The sequence below is a fragment of the Gymnoscopelus microlampas genome (assembly GCF_963454915.1).
Source record: "Gymnoscopelus microlampas genome assembly, chromosome: 16".
In the NCBI taxonomy this organism is placed as follows: Eukaryota; Metazoa; Chordata; class Actinopteri; order Myctophiformes; family Myctophidae; genus Gymnoscopelus; species Gymnoscopelus microlampas.
In genome coordinates this window covers 19,481,150-19,497,865 of record NC_139953.1, presented here as the reverse complement: position 1 = coordinate 19,497,865, position 16,716 = coordinate 19,481,150, and the positions used below count along the sequence as shown (strand labels likewise).

The 16,716-nt window shown below is 41.1% G+C and overlaps 1 protein-coding gene across 1 annotated transcript in view; it reads right to left on the bottom strand.

The window, feature by feature from the left end:
- Nucleotides 1–579: 579 nt before the first annotated feature.
- Nucleotides 580–16,716, bottom strand: part of slc24a4b (solute carrier family 24 member 4b) — a 35,115-nt gene continuing 18,978 nt past the window's right edge. Inside the window, exons 3-17 of the mRNA XM_084082892.1 lie at nucleotides 15,836–15,912; nucleotides 13,214–13,288; nucleotides 13,007–13,091; nucleotides 12,756–12,859; nucleotides 11,721–11,795; nucleotides 11,580–11,605; nucleotides 10,674–10,727; nucleotides 9,339–9,499; nucleotides 7,421–7,596; nucleotides 7,141–7,288; nucleotides 5,853–6,019; nucleotides 4,329–4,443; nucleotides 3,999–4,111; nucleotides 2,694–2,759; nucleotides 580–2,052 (exon numbers count right to left, since the gene is read on the bottom strand). Of these exons, the coding sequence (XP_083939018.1) occupies nucleotides 1,903–2,052; nucleotides 2,694–2,759; nucleotides 3,999–4,111; nucleotides 4,329–4,443; nucleotides 5,853–6,019; nucleotides 7,141–7,288; nucleotides 7,421–7,596; nucleotides 9,339–9,499; nucleotides 10,674–10,727; nucleotides 11,580–11,605; nucleotides 11,721–11,795; nucleotides 12,756–12,859; nucleotides 13,007–13,091; nucleotides 13,214–13,288; nucleotides 15,836–15,912 (1,592 nt within the window). The 3' untranslated portion in view covers nucleotides 580–1,902. The remainder of the gene's footprint in view (nucleotides 2,053–2,693; nucleotides 2,760–3,998; nucleotides 4,112–4,328; nucleotides 4,444–5,852; nucleotides 6,020–7,140; nucleotides 7,289–7,420; nucleotides 7,597–9,338; nucleotides 9,500–10,673; nucleotides 10,728–11,579; nucleotides 11,606–11,720; nucleotides 11,796–12,755; nucleotides 12,860–13,006; nucleotides 13,092–13,213; nucleotides 13,289–15,835; nucleotides 15,913–16,716) is intronic.

The window sequence follows — 16,716 nt, the reverse complement described above, 5'->3', positions numbered from 1 at the left end:
CGGGTGTGCTCACGGTGTTGGGAGGTTTTAAGTCTTTTTCTTTTTTCTTTAAGAATCAAAGTGCCTCAGTGAGAGAAATGGAGCGCAGGCCTTATACTGAGGACGCACACACTCCCCAAATGCACACATACCAAACATACTTTTTAAGACACGCGCGCGCACACACACACACACACACACACACATGGAAAATACACACTCACTGAAGGAAGCACTAGTTGATTCAGAATGAGAGGACGGCTTGCTGTTAAAGTGCAATATCTACATGGAATTCAAATCAAAAGACCACCACCTCCTGGAGCTGTTGAGCTCCAAGTTTCCCTGATAACCCTAGGTTGTGGTTGATACCGCTGCCATGCACACATCAGGTGGGTTGCATTGCCCCCTGGTGGCCTGGGGGTGACGGGTTTATACTGTAGCAGACAATGATAAGAACCGTCCCGGACCTTTGCGTTTATAATATATACATACATATATATATATTTTTTTTTTCTTACCGCAACTGTACTGCCTTGATGGTGGAAAAAAAGAAAAAAACACCTGATGCATTCCGAAGACTTGGAGCAGGTGTGGGTTTTCTTCTCTACTATTGTGCTTTTGGAGGAGTTCAGGAAATCGATACATCTCCAAAAGAAAATAATACTGAGCTTGAGCACAATAGTGTATGGAGTCGCAACCACCAGCCAGTTACCCCCTCCTCCCTTTGGAAAGGGGGCCAAATCTCCTCACAGCACAAAGCAAGAAAAGCTAGTTCAATGTGCAATTTGTTTCTGTGGAAAAAAAAAAAAATAGGCAAATGTCCCTATGATTGCAACAAACTCTTGTCTATATATTCACACTAGTCAAAACTCAAGTTTATGAAAAAATAAATAAATACAAAACAAAATGTATGTTTACAAGTTTTTACAACGTTGTGCAGTGGTGCATATACAGAGCGCTCTCCGCACAGTCGGCTCTGATTCGGACTGTGACTCGTTGAGACAAAGCTTCCTGACAAATGTCAATTCATAAAGTGAGAGAGAGAGAGAGAGAAGAAAAAAATAATAAAGAAAGACAGCAGATTGGATCAAGCACATTAGGGGCTAAGAGAGAGGGATTGCAGAGAAGGAGTTAAGTGGTGCGCCATCAGGACCTGCTCCCTGATGCCAAAGGCCATGCCAGGGAGTGGCAGGTGGGGTGAGGCCAGGTCCAGGGTGGAGGAGGGGAGCTGCCGAGGAGAAAAATCCTCCTCCAGTTGGTTTGAAGAGTAAGAGAAAAGGGATGGGGGGGTGTACTTTCCGCTTTGGGTATACGGTTAAGTTACTTAAGTCAGTAATTCTTTTGTAAAGAATTTGCTTTAAAAATCTGGTTTTGTATGAAATGAGATCCAGTGTTTTTTTTGTTTTTTTTTGATTTTTACACAGACTCTGGTTTGGTTTGTGGAACAGGCTTTGGGATGGTGTGTGGAAGTCTACAGCGGGTAAATTGTTGGAAAAATATTGACTAAAGTCCACAGGAGGCCTAATTCCAAAAAGGTCCCCTAACATCTAAAGCCATGCTAGAGACGGGTAAAGGTAACAAGAAGCACTGCGGGGATGGAGGGGAGTAAAGAGAAGAAGACTGCCAGGCTGGGGAGTGCTATAAAAGGACTGGCGCTGTGTGACAAGATGACCATTCAGAAACACGGAACGGTGTCCCACATTCCTACAGCAAACAGCCTCTTGGGAGGAAAAATGAGACGGAGACTTGAGATGAACAGGGACATGAGGAGGTCATAGTGGAATATAACAGGAGTCTCGGACCATGACCTTAGTGAGAGAAAGAGTCTGCAAACAGAGTGAGGTCCAGTGTTGTCAGGAGATTGAGGGGGCTTTGGGGGTGGGTGGGTTACGGATTTGGTTTTCCAAGGCGCGCTGCCGTGTTCTAGTCATCCACACACATGGGCAGGTTGACAAAAGTGAAGACGTTGTACTCGATCATGATGGAGAAACAGAGGAAGACGGCGTACAGGACCAAGACGTATATACCCAGCTTCACGTCCAGCCTCCACTTGTTCAGGTGGATGCCCCCCACCTGTGTACAAACGCACCACGTTAGAAGGACATGTGCATGCTGCAATAGTTTACACTTTAAGTTGATTTTGGCACAACTTGCTCAATTTTCATACCAATTCACATACTGTAGCATGGTTTGTATGTGCTTATGGATGTATTGCATGTCAAGCACAATGAGTGCTTGACATACAAACAAAACAAATGTTTGTATTAATGCTATACAAATAAAGTTAGTTTTGACTTCCATAACTTGATACCCAACATGACATGTGCAGTGTTAAAGCTAATACTCCACCAGGTACACCAGTATTCCACTGAAACGCTTCTCTGATAACCCTCTGTATCATATGTGATAATGATAATCACCAGTCATAGTTTGAGTCAAAACTAACTTAAATGTTTTAATAGAAAACTTACTTAAAAAATTACTGAACCAATAAATGGCAGTAAATGCTTGTTTGTTAAAGGATTGGGTTCTTTCATTACCCAACCTTGATCGTTAGCCTAACTGCAGTAAACATTAATTGTGCATTGCATTCACTTAACAAACAAGCCTTATGCTATGCACAAAAACGTACACAGCATTAATCAAGGATGCTATTCTGAACAACAGTCATACATGGTACTAGTTTTGTGTAAACATGAGTGTGAGTTGCTCACCGTGAGAGCCACTGATCCCAACAGCAAGACCACCGAGTACACCAGCCCCTTGCTATTAATCATGACCTACAGGACAGGACATCAACAGAGACACTGGTTTATAAACACAGGACCAATGGTTTTCAAACTTCAAGTAAAAATCACACTTTTTTCTTTATTCATCCATATGAAAATTGGCTGATGGGAGGACCGTCAGCCGTAGGGCGGAGCACGGCCACGTCACCATGACTCAGACATAACCATAAACAAACCTGATACGCCCATATATATATATATATATATATATATATATATACACATATAGGCATATGGAGATCTGGTTGTCCAGAGCCACAGATCCGACCGCTATGCCCATTATGGTCATGCACATATATGGGACTGAGTGACTTCAAATTCGGTGTGCATTAGCAAGGACTTGAGGGACAGGGAGTGCGGAGCTTGCTGTCGAGCGTTCGGATACGCAGTTGTCCAGAACTGCCAACCTGATAGATATATGATAGACAGGTACAACGGGTACTCTGACAAACCCCTTCGGATCCGCGGTGCGACGTAGGTGTGAACATCTAGCAGTGAAAATAGCCGATCTACAAGCTGCTCACAGTGTTGCAATGCGACACTAGACTTACTTGTCTCACAGCACACCCATTGGGAACTACTGCTATAGAGAACTCCTCTTATTCCTTCTCAGAGAACTCGGCTTATTCCTTCTCAAGCCTAATTTATACTCCGTAGCACAGCGATGTCGCTTGTGACAACTGATTTATTTATTATGCATTACATTGTGACTCAACGTGTTGTTACTTAGAAAAGGAGGTCTTAAGCTTCAGAATTCTAAAAAGTGCTTTATTGCTAGAGTTTGATGTTAATGCAAGATATTTATGTTGACAGTGCAGCGACAAGAACATAAACCACATGAACCCAAGAGTCCCTATTCTGGGGGCGAACATTCAGGCAAAAACAGCCAATGTACAAGCTCACGTGTGTAGATTGGGCATTTTCTGCGAAGTGATTTAGTGTAGAGGGGAAAAACAGGGGACCTAGTGTAGACCCCTGGAGACACCGGTTAATAAAGTATAATAGGCTTTAATTGGTTAATGATGAATGCATATCAACAAACTACATGGATGTACCTCCAGGACTCCCATGTAGTGCTCACAGGATTTATTTAAAGTATTTTTCAAGATCATGAAGGTTCACATAGAGCCTGTTTGCCAAGAGGCTGAAAATGTGGGTGTTCTGTTGTAAGATGCTGAAGACTCACAGTCCTAATTAATCATCAAGCTCGAGTAGAAACTGGTCCGTTACCTCTGATCCATAGCTGATACACATGGTCTGCATAGCCCAGGGAAGCCCCAGTCCCACCAGAATATCAAACACATTACTGCCAATAGTGTTGGACACTGCCATGTCACCCAGCCCTGGAACACACCACAGCAAATCACATTCACATAACTTTGAGTCAGGAACTTTTCATTATATTTTCTTATTTCTGGCTATTTGTAATGGGAGGTTTGATGTTTGCAAAAATTATCACATACCTATTGAGGATGGGATTATGGTTTGCGAAGATCTGAGCAATAAAGAGCATTACTATACAGAACAATAAAGAAACAAAACATTTATCAGATGTGTTACCTTGCCGAGCGACGATTAGACTTGCAATACAGTCTGGAACACTGGTTCCTGCTGCCAGGAAAGTGATGCCCATAATGACATCGGGGATGCCCAGAGTATAGCCAATGATGGTTACCTGCAAGTATACAGACAAACAGAGCTTACCTAGCTAGCTCCGTATGACTAAACATGTTTACTATACAGTATGTGCACGTCTTTAGTTAGTCTGTAGTCTGTCTAAGACCACTTGTCAAGCAAGGTGTTCAAGAAAATGAGGTTTTAAATAAGAGTCTAAAACCCCACTAGTGGATCCTAGAGATCATGCTGCCAATAGTATGTTTTTAGATGATCTTGTTTGGGACCCAAATGTCGGATGGTCAAGTGTCATATCATTAACAATCTGCACATTTGATTATGAGACGTCTGGTGTGTAAAGTTGACATTTTGGCAATAAAGGTGGCACTAGCAAAAAGGCCATGTGGTCAACAAAATCTTTTGAGCAATTGGATTCAGACAATTTTATTGATCCTAAAAAGGGGCAATCATTTGCAGCTTAACCAGTCCATACACATCACCATACACATCACTTAAAAAACCCACAAGCAAGGTTTTTCTGTAACAGATCAATAGAAGCAAACAACAGGAGTAAAGACAATAAAGCTTTTCATATAGTTCATATAAATAGCCAGATTTAGAGGAAATGCAGTAATTTGTTCCAAGGGACACATAATGCCGGCCTGAGGGAATTATAGTGAATTCACTGGACATGATCAGATTAGTTGATCATTCCTTTTACTTTCAGGGTTGTGTCAGTGTAGCTCAGTCGGTAGAGCACTTTTGGACCCCAAGGTTACGGGTTCGATCCCAGGCACCGCCAATTCAGCATATGAGTAGTATAGCTTGAGTAACTATTAACTAAGACATACAGTAAGTACTGGGAGCTGATGGAAGGTGTGCGCTCCACCTCAACAATCCAGCTCCCAGGGGTCTGCCAAGTGCATTGTGCAGGGGATAGATGCCCTCGTTGCTCAGCTGATACAGATGATAAGCCACTCTGACCTTACTTACTTCTGGGCCACCTGGTAAGGGAGCAGACTTTCAGAATACCATTTAGGCTATTCTTGTCCTTCACAGACAACTCATTAAACCAGCAAATAAATGAGAAAGTTAGAAGACTGGCCAAAGAGTGGCAACAGTGGTTTTTAGTAGGACTAAAATGGTGGACATACTGTATCGACAACGCCATCCTAAGAGCCACGACGCTAGGGGGGCTAAAACGCAACCGCAATGAACGGATTCATTTGAGTCAGTATCATTCTGAAGTCTCCCATTATCAGCTTTACTATGGGCTATGCCATTTCCTAATTCACTGTAAATGCTAGAAATCATTGTACACATTAAGCATTAAGCATGTCTTTAAGAATTTGTCCTTACATTCAAGTATTGTCACAATGTCAGCAAATGTGTGTTGCATTAATTCCCCCTCTCTGCCCCGAGCTTCCCATCTCTCCGCACTCTCCCGTTTAAATACATTTATAGACTCACCATCCAGACCATCAGATAGGAGAAGACAGCAATCCAGACAGTAGATAGGATAAACGAGGCCATGAAGAATTTCTCCCATCGCGGCTTGGCACAGTTGGGGATGGTGAAGAATAATACGAAGAGCAGAGGCCAGGAGATCAACCACTTGATCTTGCTGCCACAACCAGCTGAAATTAGACACGGCAGAGGAAGACAATCTTTTGTATTAATTCCTGCCTTTTCAATGTTAATACAGCTTTACTCAATTTAGATGGAGCGTATGAATTCAGCCGACAACAGATGCCCTTTTTTTAAAACACTAATAGTTAAGGATGGATAAAGTAGCTGTCACATTGGGAGCTGTCAAAGAGAACGATCATTTGAATACGAAGTCACGGACTAATTTCAAGGAAGGGATTTAAAAGAAATGATTACACAGTTTGCATGCATGCATGAAAGGCTCCCGTCACATGGATTTTAATTATTTTTTTCTTTTAAGTAAGCAAGGTTTTGGGCAATACAGACCATTGTGCATTTATTTATTTTTCCTACCTTCTGTTAACACCTACCCAGGTGTTTTTTTTGGATGTGTGTATGCTCTTATTGAAGAAGGGCCTCAAGCCTCAAAAGAAGCTATCAAAAGAAATATACTAGGAAGATGAAGCAGAGACTTAAAATGAGCGCTCAAGCTTTTGAAAGGGACATGTACTGTAAGCCATGAGTGTCCACTATGTGAATTCCATTTCCATGTATTTTGCATTTTTATTGCTTTGTTTTTCTTTACTCTGACCATATTTGGCTGTGGATCAAATGTAGCCCTATATTGCATATAAATTTCCCCAGGTATGCATTTTATGTATGCATGCACTGTAAAGTGCATGCATACAGTACGATGCGATGCAATGCCAGAGTGTGGTCTAGCTAGCTAACACCAACTTGGGACTCCTGAAACGTTGCCCTCCACACTCTCCTATCTAACATCAGGGTCTTGAGCTCTACAGTGTTGTTAGCTAAGCTGTCGCGCCGCAGTGCATTTACGTAGGTGGTGCGCTTCTTGCCTTTCCTGGCTTTGCCCTGGTACATAGTGCTAATTTAACTGTGAAAGTGTACAAAAGAAAGCAAATGGAAGTTTCCTTTTCTACACACTCAGTCAAATTAAGACTCAATATTTCCATTTGATTCCTTTTCTACACTCTCAGAGTTAAATGAAGAATCCGGATTTTATGATGTGCATCTGTTTATACCGTATATCCATACAAATACAGTATATCCATACATTCGTTTATCCAAAATTATAAGAGTCACATACCTGGAATATGAAAGGGAGAAATGGTGTCATTTTCATCCTCCTCGCTAGGCTTGTCCTCTGAGTCTGGCACATTTCCATTCTCGATGTCCACCTTCCCATCAATCACTTGCGTCTCCACGCCATTGGCTGCTTGGACCAACTTCTGACGCTTTCACAAGAGAGAAACTAAGTCAATGAGCACTCCAACAAACATTGAAAAAAATTACTTAAGTAGAGGACTCAAGTAAATGTACGTAGTTACTGTCGACCACTGTTAACGGAACAACAATCTCGTCTGTACCTCTGTGATGATGAGACGACTGGCCATGCGGAGGCGGGTCTTAGGTCCAAAGTGGCTGGTGACCATGATGCGGAGCCCAGCCTCTGGAAAGCGGAACTTGGGCGGGCTAGCGTGCATCATCTCGTCCACCATCACGACCGAGCCACGGCTGAACTCCTTGACAGGCTGGGGCTTCACTGGGGGTGGGGGGGGGGGGGGTGCGTATTACAATTGTAAAGTTAATCTCGATGGACTGTGCACATAACTGGTTACTGGAACTGGACTCGCATTCATAGAAGCAGATTTAACGGTAGTTCAAGGGTCAAGGTGTTTGTCACACATACTATACACCAGTGCTTTCAAAAGTTTTTGTGCCCAAGCCACACCAAAGTGCAAGTAAAAATCGCAAGGCACACCTGACTATCTATAACATCTCACGTGCTATGGATTTTCACTCAGACAAATGCCAAATAATAAGTCTTAAATGTACTTTTAGGGTATAGCATTTGACTCCATTAGGAAATGAGCGCACACAAAGTACTGATATAGTAAACTGGAAAATCATAGGTTTTTGTACACTTGTATATATTGCAATAATAATATGTGATTGTAAAATTCGCCATGAGTTTAGTACTACCTCTTACATGGTGCATGAGATTATAAAGTTCTACGCTTATTAGTTCAGCCCTAATTTAACTTATTATACATGCATGAATGTGCCTACATTAACTATGTAAACAGAACCAGCACAAACATTTCCTCTTGTGAAATTCATTACCACCCGTGAAGTCAGTGGGTTACTTTGGACCCCAGAGAGCAGCAGATTATAAGCAGCATGCAGGCAAAATTAATCACTCACCAACACATAAGCTCACACAAACACAGTTAACAATAAGTAACAGAGGTTTAGTAAGGCTAAACAAACAGGCATGTCAACATGAATGCAATAAGAGTAGGCAGGAGTGACCGAAGGCCAATAAGAACTGTTAAAATCACTTGTGGTAAGTTTTAGCTGGGTCAAAAAAAAAAGCAGGAAGGTACAGTACATACCGTAGTACAGTCGAGAGATTTGCCTGAAAGGGGATTTATACTGAAACTGACTTAAGGTTATTTATGTACTATGACTTCAGTACGCGTTGTCAGAGTACTTAGTGTACCGTCAGAGTACCGTCATTTGTGGGCGACAGCCACCTTTGCGTTGACTGTGCATGTAATTGTGGTGCACGCCGTTTCTGGAGAACCACTGATCCAACCAACTTCACACTTGGTACTGCGCTCCCTTGGGGCGTCAGCAATACACACGCCAAATATGGTATAGACGGCCGGATGGTTGACGAGATATGCGAAGGACACACATACACACCTTTTGTGGAATTTATAGAAATAACTATCCAGAAGATTCTCTCAATGGCTTCTGGCCATGGGATTGCATTTCCTTTATGTTCCAAACTCAAATCAAATCTCATGCAACGAAGAAATGATGGCCAACTTTTCCAGAATAAGAGACAAAAAGGTAATTGTTAAAATTCCCTTTAAGTAGGCTAAAACACGGCCTGGGCCGCTGGCGTAGCGGTCCAGGCACCTAGGCTCAATGTAGCCTGACAGCGCGTCGCGGGTTCGAGTCCCGATCCCGACGGCCTTTGCTGCATGTCACTCCCCGTTTCCTGTCAGCCTACAGTCCTATCCATAAAGGCATGAAAGCCCCCCACCAAAAAAAGGAAAAAAAAGTTGGCTAAACCAGCTCAGGTCAGTTATGCAGGAAGAGGAACAGCCCCGGTTATGTCACGCCCCCTTTAAAACCGCAGTCTTGCAGACCAGAGACCAATCACCCAACCCATCACCGCCAAAGCAGCACCATTATCACTGCAGCATAGCAGATACGCTGCGTCTCCCGCTAGGAATGCGTCTTGCGTATCCAAGCCTGTTTGGTTAGCCTTACCTGTTGGGAGTAAAGGCGATGATGGGTCGTCAACCCAAACATAGTCATAACTAGCATTACCGTCCTCCATCTCACTGCTGGCTGCCGCTGCTGCTGCGTTACCATTCGCCACGTTCTTGTCCTTTTTCCCCATGAACAATCTCTGTAAGGACTGGTTGAATCTTGGCACAAGAGAGAGCACGAGTCATAATCGGAAATGCTCAGCAGCCTTAATCCAAGGGCCAATTTTGAAAAATGCGTTCAAAGACTGTGTAAAGTTACCACGCATCAACTTTTGATTCATTTATCACTACCCTTTGCCTCCATTTGGTAAAGAAGATAGTAGGCTACTATATCAGACTATGTTCTATGCCTGTTAAAGATTATTTCAACCAGATAATACAGATTAAGTGGTCAATTTTGTACCCTCTGTACAAAAACATAATTTGGGGCACCGACTTGGTGCGATTCCTTTAGTGAAATGTTCCAAAAGATTCTCTTAGAATGTGTGCGTCAGCTGCTTTAGCTATCTGTGCCCATCTGTGAGTGGCAGTCCACCTTGATGACCCTAAATTGGTTATGACCAGTATAGGGAGCTAGGGATGCTCTGTGAGGCGCAGGGTGGATCAATTTAAGCTAGGTCATATGAACAACATTTTTAATGGTTATAATGCCCCTGCCAACCCTAGAGTAATGCGAAGTTGATTGTACATCAGTATGAAACTATGGCTAACCAAACGGTACATAAGATGCCAAGAGTTAATGGAGTAGTTCACCCAAAAAATTACTTATTTTCTATCAATTGCACACCACATGAAGCCTTGAATTCATGATTTTTTTTTAAATGTTGTCGCATTCCTAAGCTAATAATTTGATTCCTGTCTCCTACCGGCTAATGTATCCGGTAGGAGACACAAAGTAGATTATTTGTGTCTCCTACCGGAAATACACCCAGTCATCAAATTATTGGCTTAGGATTGCGACAAAAACAAATCCAAATCCATGAATTCAAGGCTTCATGGGGTGTGCAATTGATAGAAAATAAGACATGTTTTGGGTGAACTCCTCCTTTAAAGGTTGTGTAAAGAGTTCTTTGATATATATGGGTATTTTTCTTTGGAATGAGCTGCCTCTGTGTGTCATGCATGTCATGTCTCAATCTAGAGGAGAGGCCATGCACAATGGTCATCAATACAAACCGTGTTTGTACTGGGCAGATCCTCAGGTATGACTGTGTGAAACCACAACTTTAACTACCCTCTCTGGATATTCCTGTGAATATATTAACTCACTCGCCAAGGGATTTAAAAACGTTTGCAATGCCCATTTTAATTATGAATTACATGCACAACTCACTTCATGATGATGATGTATCCAACATACATAAGCACCAGTACCAAACTCTCCCACCTGAAACAGAGGAAGGCATGGGATAAACATACCACAGCTACAGTAAATTATACAGTCCTAGTGGTGTCACCAGGGTTGGGAAGTAATAGATTACATGTAAAGGAGTTACAATTACAAAGAAAAAAAAGGAAATAAATTGCTAATCAAAATGGTTGGCAAATACAATAGGGTTACTCTCGAATATCTTTCGACAGCAAAACATCACCATAATACAAAAACCTAAAATGATATTTCCATGCTCTAGTCTAGGCCAATCACATTTCCACATCTTGCAGGTAAATCAGCAAAGACCACAAGGCAGGTAGCAGTAATGTACAATTTTGAGTAAAAGATTCAAGGTACACAATTTTGAAGGTACTCAGTCAGTTTTGTGTAAAAGATTCTTTGTCATCATGTGTTGTACATTGCTCGATTTCATGGGGTGCATAATTATACTGTACACACTATACACTATCATATACTGTAGTGTACACACTACTTATTAAACGTTTAGGAGGGTAATCGATCATCTGTTTTTCCCAACCCTGTTTGTCACTAAACCTATGCTTAGTTTTGTACAATTTGTAATTGAAACTGAAGTCCAATCTTATTTAGCTAGTCACAAATATCACATGGGACATGTCGAATTGTCGATCATCATTTGACATTTTGTTTCAAAGTTATTCCTAGACCAACAAGCAGCCTGATATAAAATGTTGTTATATTTTCTGTGACTGTGTGAATGTTGGGTCCTGCACTAGTTCTTAAGAGTTATCTCCCAACCCTCTGGCTTCTCACATTTTGTTTTATAATGCCATTTTAATTGGTCCTGGGTCATGGGTGGGGATAAAGTGGTATGGATGACTCACTTACCAAACTATCTTCTCATCATAGATGAACTGTTAAAAAAAATGTTCAGATCAAATTATTATATTTTAGATGACAAAGTACAATTTAACAACGGATTAAAAGTAACTGCTGGTGACCATAAACTGTGTAATGCAGTCAACTTACAGCGATAAGAGCGATCACAGACAAGGTGTAATAGAAGGAGTCCCTGAAGACTGACCACCAGGTCAATACCACCACCTAAACAAACAGACATGGCCATTGGCCACCTTAAATCGTTATTGGCATTTCACTCTGCTGATGCTCTTTAAAGCATTTCACTTTAACCATGCACATGAAACTGTGAATTTATACTTATACCTGCTTCTATTTTTATATGCTGGACATGTTTTCCAGCTGAACGTGAAGCATTTCTGACTTCCGTAGTGCCACCTATCCATTGCTCAACCTTTTAATAATGCACCTTATATTGGATTGTGCCTTCCTGTGTTATTTGACTTGTTCTGTGCTCCTTTCTGCTCTGTTCTCTCATCCCTATTCTAACTCTTCCTGTAACTGCAATGTTGAGAGATCACATTAAAAAAAAAAAACTCTCACTATTTTACACCTGTAATTGTGATCAATTTGATTCTGAACATCGTTAAAATAGTATTACAAACAATAATATTGACAGTGCAAAGAGATGAAAAATAATTTAGTTTGGATACCAACATTGTGTTTGTGCGTTATGTATATATTTCAAGAGATAAACTCACTGAAGCAGATGGCCTGATTGTCCTTAAGAACTTGAACCCTAACGTCCCGATTGTGGGATAAACATTTGGCCAAAATAGCAGATCTATAAGCTCGCAACAACACTTGACAAGTTGTGAACTTGTAGATCGACTATTTTTTGGCAAAGAGTTTTGGTGTAGAGGGAAATAATAGCAGACCTAGTATAAAGCCCTAGGGGACTCCGATCAACTAAGTACCGTATATATTTATATATATATAGGGTTTAAAGTGGTTAATAATCAGAATCACCACAGGTTTACAGGTGTAAAGAAGTGGGTGAAATATTTTTTCTCGAGTGGTAAGAAGAAAAGAAAAGAACACAGGCTACAAACAGGTCAAAGCTGCATGTGCTGCTGTGCACTCCCGTCAACAAAGAATGCAGCAGCCGCAGCACAAAATCTCACACCGATAAAAACACACACACACCTGTCCAGCGAAGATTCCGCAGACGCCGATGATGCAGAGAATGTTGAAGACGGCTGAACCCACGATAGTGCCCACGCCCACGTCTCCGTGGGTGATGAAGACACCTGAACACAGGGAGGCAGCCAATCAAAATCAGCCGCAGACAACCACCATCTGCATCTGCCTGTGTGTGGGTGGGTGTGTGTGCCCGTGTATAGGCACCCAAGTGCACTCATGTATGTGTGCGTGTGTGCGTGTTTGTGTGTGTATACCAATGACAGAGGCAAAGAGCTCTGGTGCAGAACTGCCAGCTGCCATGAATGTAGCTCCAGCCACGTCCTCACTGAGGTCTAGTTTCTGACAGACGGAGGGAGAAAAGGAGCTGATTTGTCTAAAAACAAAAACAACGCCACCATACACACACAATGAAAGCAGGGTATAAAAGATGACAGCACTGAGAGAGGATGATGCCTCAGTACCTCGCAGATCTTCTCCAGCGATGTCACAAAGTAGTCGTCGCATATTATGGCGAGGGCCAGGAACATATAGAGAGTCTACATAAGAGAGAACAGGAGTTGAGTTTGGAATAGTGTGTGTGTGTGTGTGTATATGCTTGTGTGCACATACGCATGCGGCTGTCTACATACAGTGTACTATATATATATATATATATATATATATATATATATATATATATATATATATATATATATATATATATATATATATATATATACAGTGTATGTGTGTATAATATATATTTATGCACAGCATATATACAGTGTATATACTTTACACACAGTATATACTGTACATGCATACTCACATTGACAAATTAGCTGACTTAATAGACAATGGCGCTGTGAGATATTTTCTTACTCAAGGACAACTGAAGGACAAAGCTGAAGCATAGCCCCCATTCAAATGTGGATTTGTGGCTCATTTAAAACCGCCAATACCTCAGTTTTGTGCCAAGGTGCTTTCCTTACAGCGTGAAAATCAAAGCAATCTGCTCCGCACCCCCACACCATTGCGAGATGATTGGGGGGAAAGTGGCCCATTTCAGTAGCGTGACGTTGGGATCTATAAATTATAGATCAGGTTGTGACATCATAGCCTTACAGCTCACGTAGTGGGTGCTCTGCTCTATGCTATCCACAGGGGGCAGTGCAGGACCACAGCTGAAGTGAAACATTAGTGTGATTCCTCATCTCAGTATTGCAGCCTTGACCCAATATTAAACACACACCAATGTTTCAAAGAGAAGGCAGTTAAATTCACACAATACGACTTGCCATTAAAGTCACACTTGGGATAATCGCTTCTGTGTGTCTTTATATCTGATTCAGAAGCCCCGTGCAAATAAGTTAACAGAATATTACACACATACGACATACATATATATATATATTATATATATACAAAATAAATATATTATATATACGACATATATATATATATATATATATATATAAAATAGACACACACACAGTACATACAGACACATGCACATGATGGAGTAAGAACTTGTCCAGTCTGCAAAATCCAGTAGTTGCTGGGAGGTGGTTTTCACATGCTTATTATTCCACATAATAACCTCATAACCTAGCCATCACATTTAAAAAGGGTTCTAATAATTTGAGCCCTACTTATACAATTAAGGTGACAGCAGTTGCCAAGATGTCAAGGAGTATATAGTGAGCTTGAATATACCGTTTCTGAAAGTTGAAAGTTCTATGCATATTTTTCATTCTGGCATCCCTATTTTGGTCATGTCATTTGTCAAAAATTGTCGCACACAAAAAAAGCGAAAGTGTTGCAAACTTGTAGATTACCCATTTTCGCTATTCATTGTACGACAATTTATATAGGGCTTAAGTAGCTAATGTAGCCACTGAAACTACTACAGACTTGTATGCTGAAATGGTCAGAACAACAATGTTCTATCCAAAGACAGTGTCGAGTTTCTGCACCCCATTTCTGGAATCACATCACTCGTTTATTGGCCTTGGGGATGAAGGTTCTCTGCCAGGTATTGTCTATTGTATGGGCTTCTCCCCCTGCATTGTTAAAGCCGTTAAATCTGGGATGATGTCCAAATTCATCACAGCCAAAGACTGGGCAGATGACACAACCACTTTTGAAAAAAATCCTCCAATGAAATCCACAGGTGCATAGAGGATCACAGTCAAATCAATGGAGCTGAACATGGCCAAATGTGGAGGGCAATGCACCATTTCTAGTTGCAGAGCTAGTGTACACCTCCAATATATAATGCTGAACTGCTCATCCCAAATAAATAAGATTAAAAACAAAACAGAAAAAGGTATATCAGTCCTAAATCCCTGACCTTATGAAATTGTTCAATTTGTGGAAGTGGTACAGAAGGTTAGGTTTTATGGTTTGAGGTTTATTCCCATTAGCTGGCATCAAAATACTGAGTTACTTTTCCTGCAGAACAAAATATAATCCAAATCATATATTCTAATGTGCTAGCTCACATTTCCAATTGAAGATACACTCTTAAGTGGATGTGTGTATGAATGACCTACACAGGCAAGTTTAAACACTGCGACAGCCCACCAAGCCCGGTTTTAATTGTTGACTTGGGACTGGATTCTTGGCAGTGGTGGACAGTAACAAAGTAAATTTACTTGAGTACTGTACTTATGTTCATTCTTTGAGTATCTGTATTAAGTAAAAAATCCAAAAATACATGTTCAATTGTTTTGGATACTGACTTACACTCCACTACATTTCAAAGACAAATATTTTACAACATAGGAAGGGAAAAAGGACTTACGCTCCATTTCAAATATAGTGAAAATAAAAATAACTCTGCTATTTTCACCATTATTGATATGTATTTCTGGAAAATCTGAATACTTAAGTACTTTTAAAATCATGTACTTTCGAATACTTAAGAATGTTTTAAAAGCAAGTACTCCATTACTTTAACTCAAGTACACATTTGACTGAGGAACTTTCATTTGTAGTTGAGTAATATTTGAGCAGGAGTATCTATACTTTGACTCAAGCACTGGGGTTGAGTTCTTTGTCCACCACTGATTGTTGGGAGCAACAGGTGTGTGCCCTCTTACCGCCACAATGTGCAGGAGAATAGCCCCACTCCTTCTCTCATCAATGCTGAAAAGGTCTTCGGGGAACTCGTGTATTGCTGAGGAGATAGAGAGAGAATGTCACCGTCACTACACATCAGCCACATGACAGCGAGCTCCACAGACTCCACCCTACCCGAGTGTACCAAGTGACCCCATCATGTGTGTCATTTTTTAAAAGGAGAAGTTGGTCCTGGCAGGCTAAGGGCACATATACCATGAAACCAGCATGTGAACTACATCAGGTGTCATTTCCACTCAGTCAGTCCTGGCCCTCCCAGCTTTTCGGCTTTCCTGTTTCTGCCCACTGTGTTAAATTTACAAAAACAATTAGGGATGTCCGATATTGGCTTCTTTGCCGATATCCGATTTTGCAATATTGTCCAACTCTTAATTTCCGATTTCGATATCAACTGATAACGATATATGCATATGCAAGCTTTTTTCACCAAAACTAATGTCATGTAACAACAGCACATATCTCCCGTCGTGGAATTAACACATTATGCCTAATTTTATTGTGATGCCCCACTGGATGCATTCATAAATGCAACAAGGCAATATTTTCAGATTTCCGACGATTGAAAAATAAAATAAAAAGAATAGTACCGGAAAGTGTAAGCATAAAAAAGAAAAACAACCCTGATACGTTTCACATGTTCATAAACATCTCTACAGCAAGTTGGCAGTGCGACTCCCATCATCCCAAAAAAATTCAAGCTGAAGAACCGCACGGAAATCCTCAAGAGAGATGAACATGCGTTGTAGTGAGCGAATGAGCAAGCTCAAACAGCTGCTCTACATTTTGAAAAACAGAAAACATCCCGAGAGCACAGCATCTTCAGCTCACAAATTCACATCAA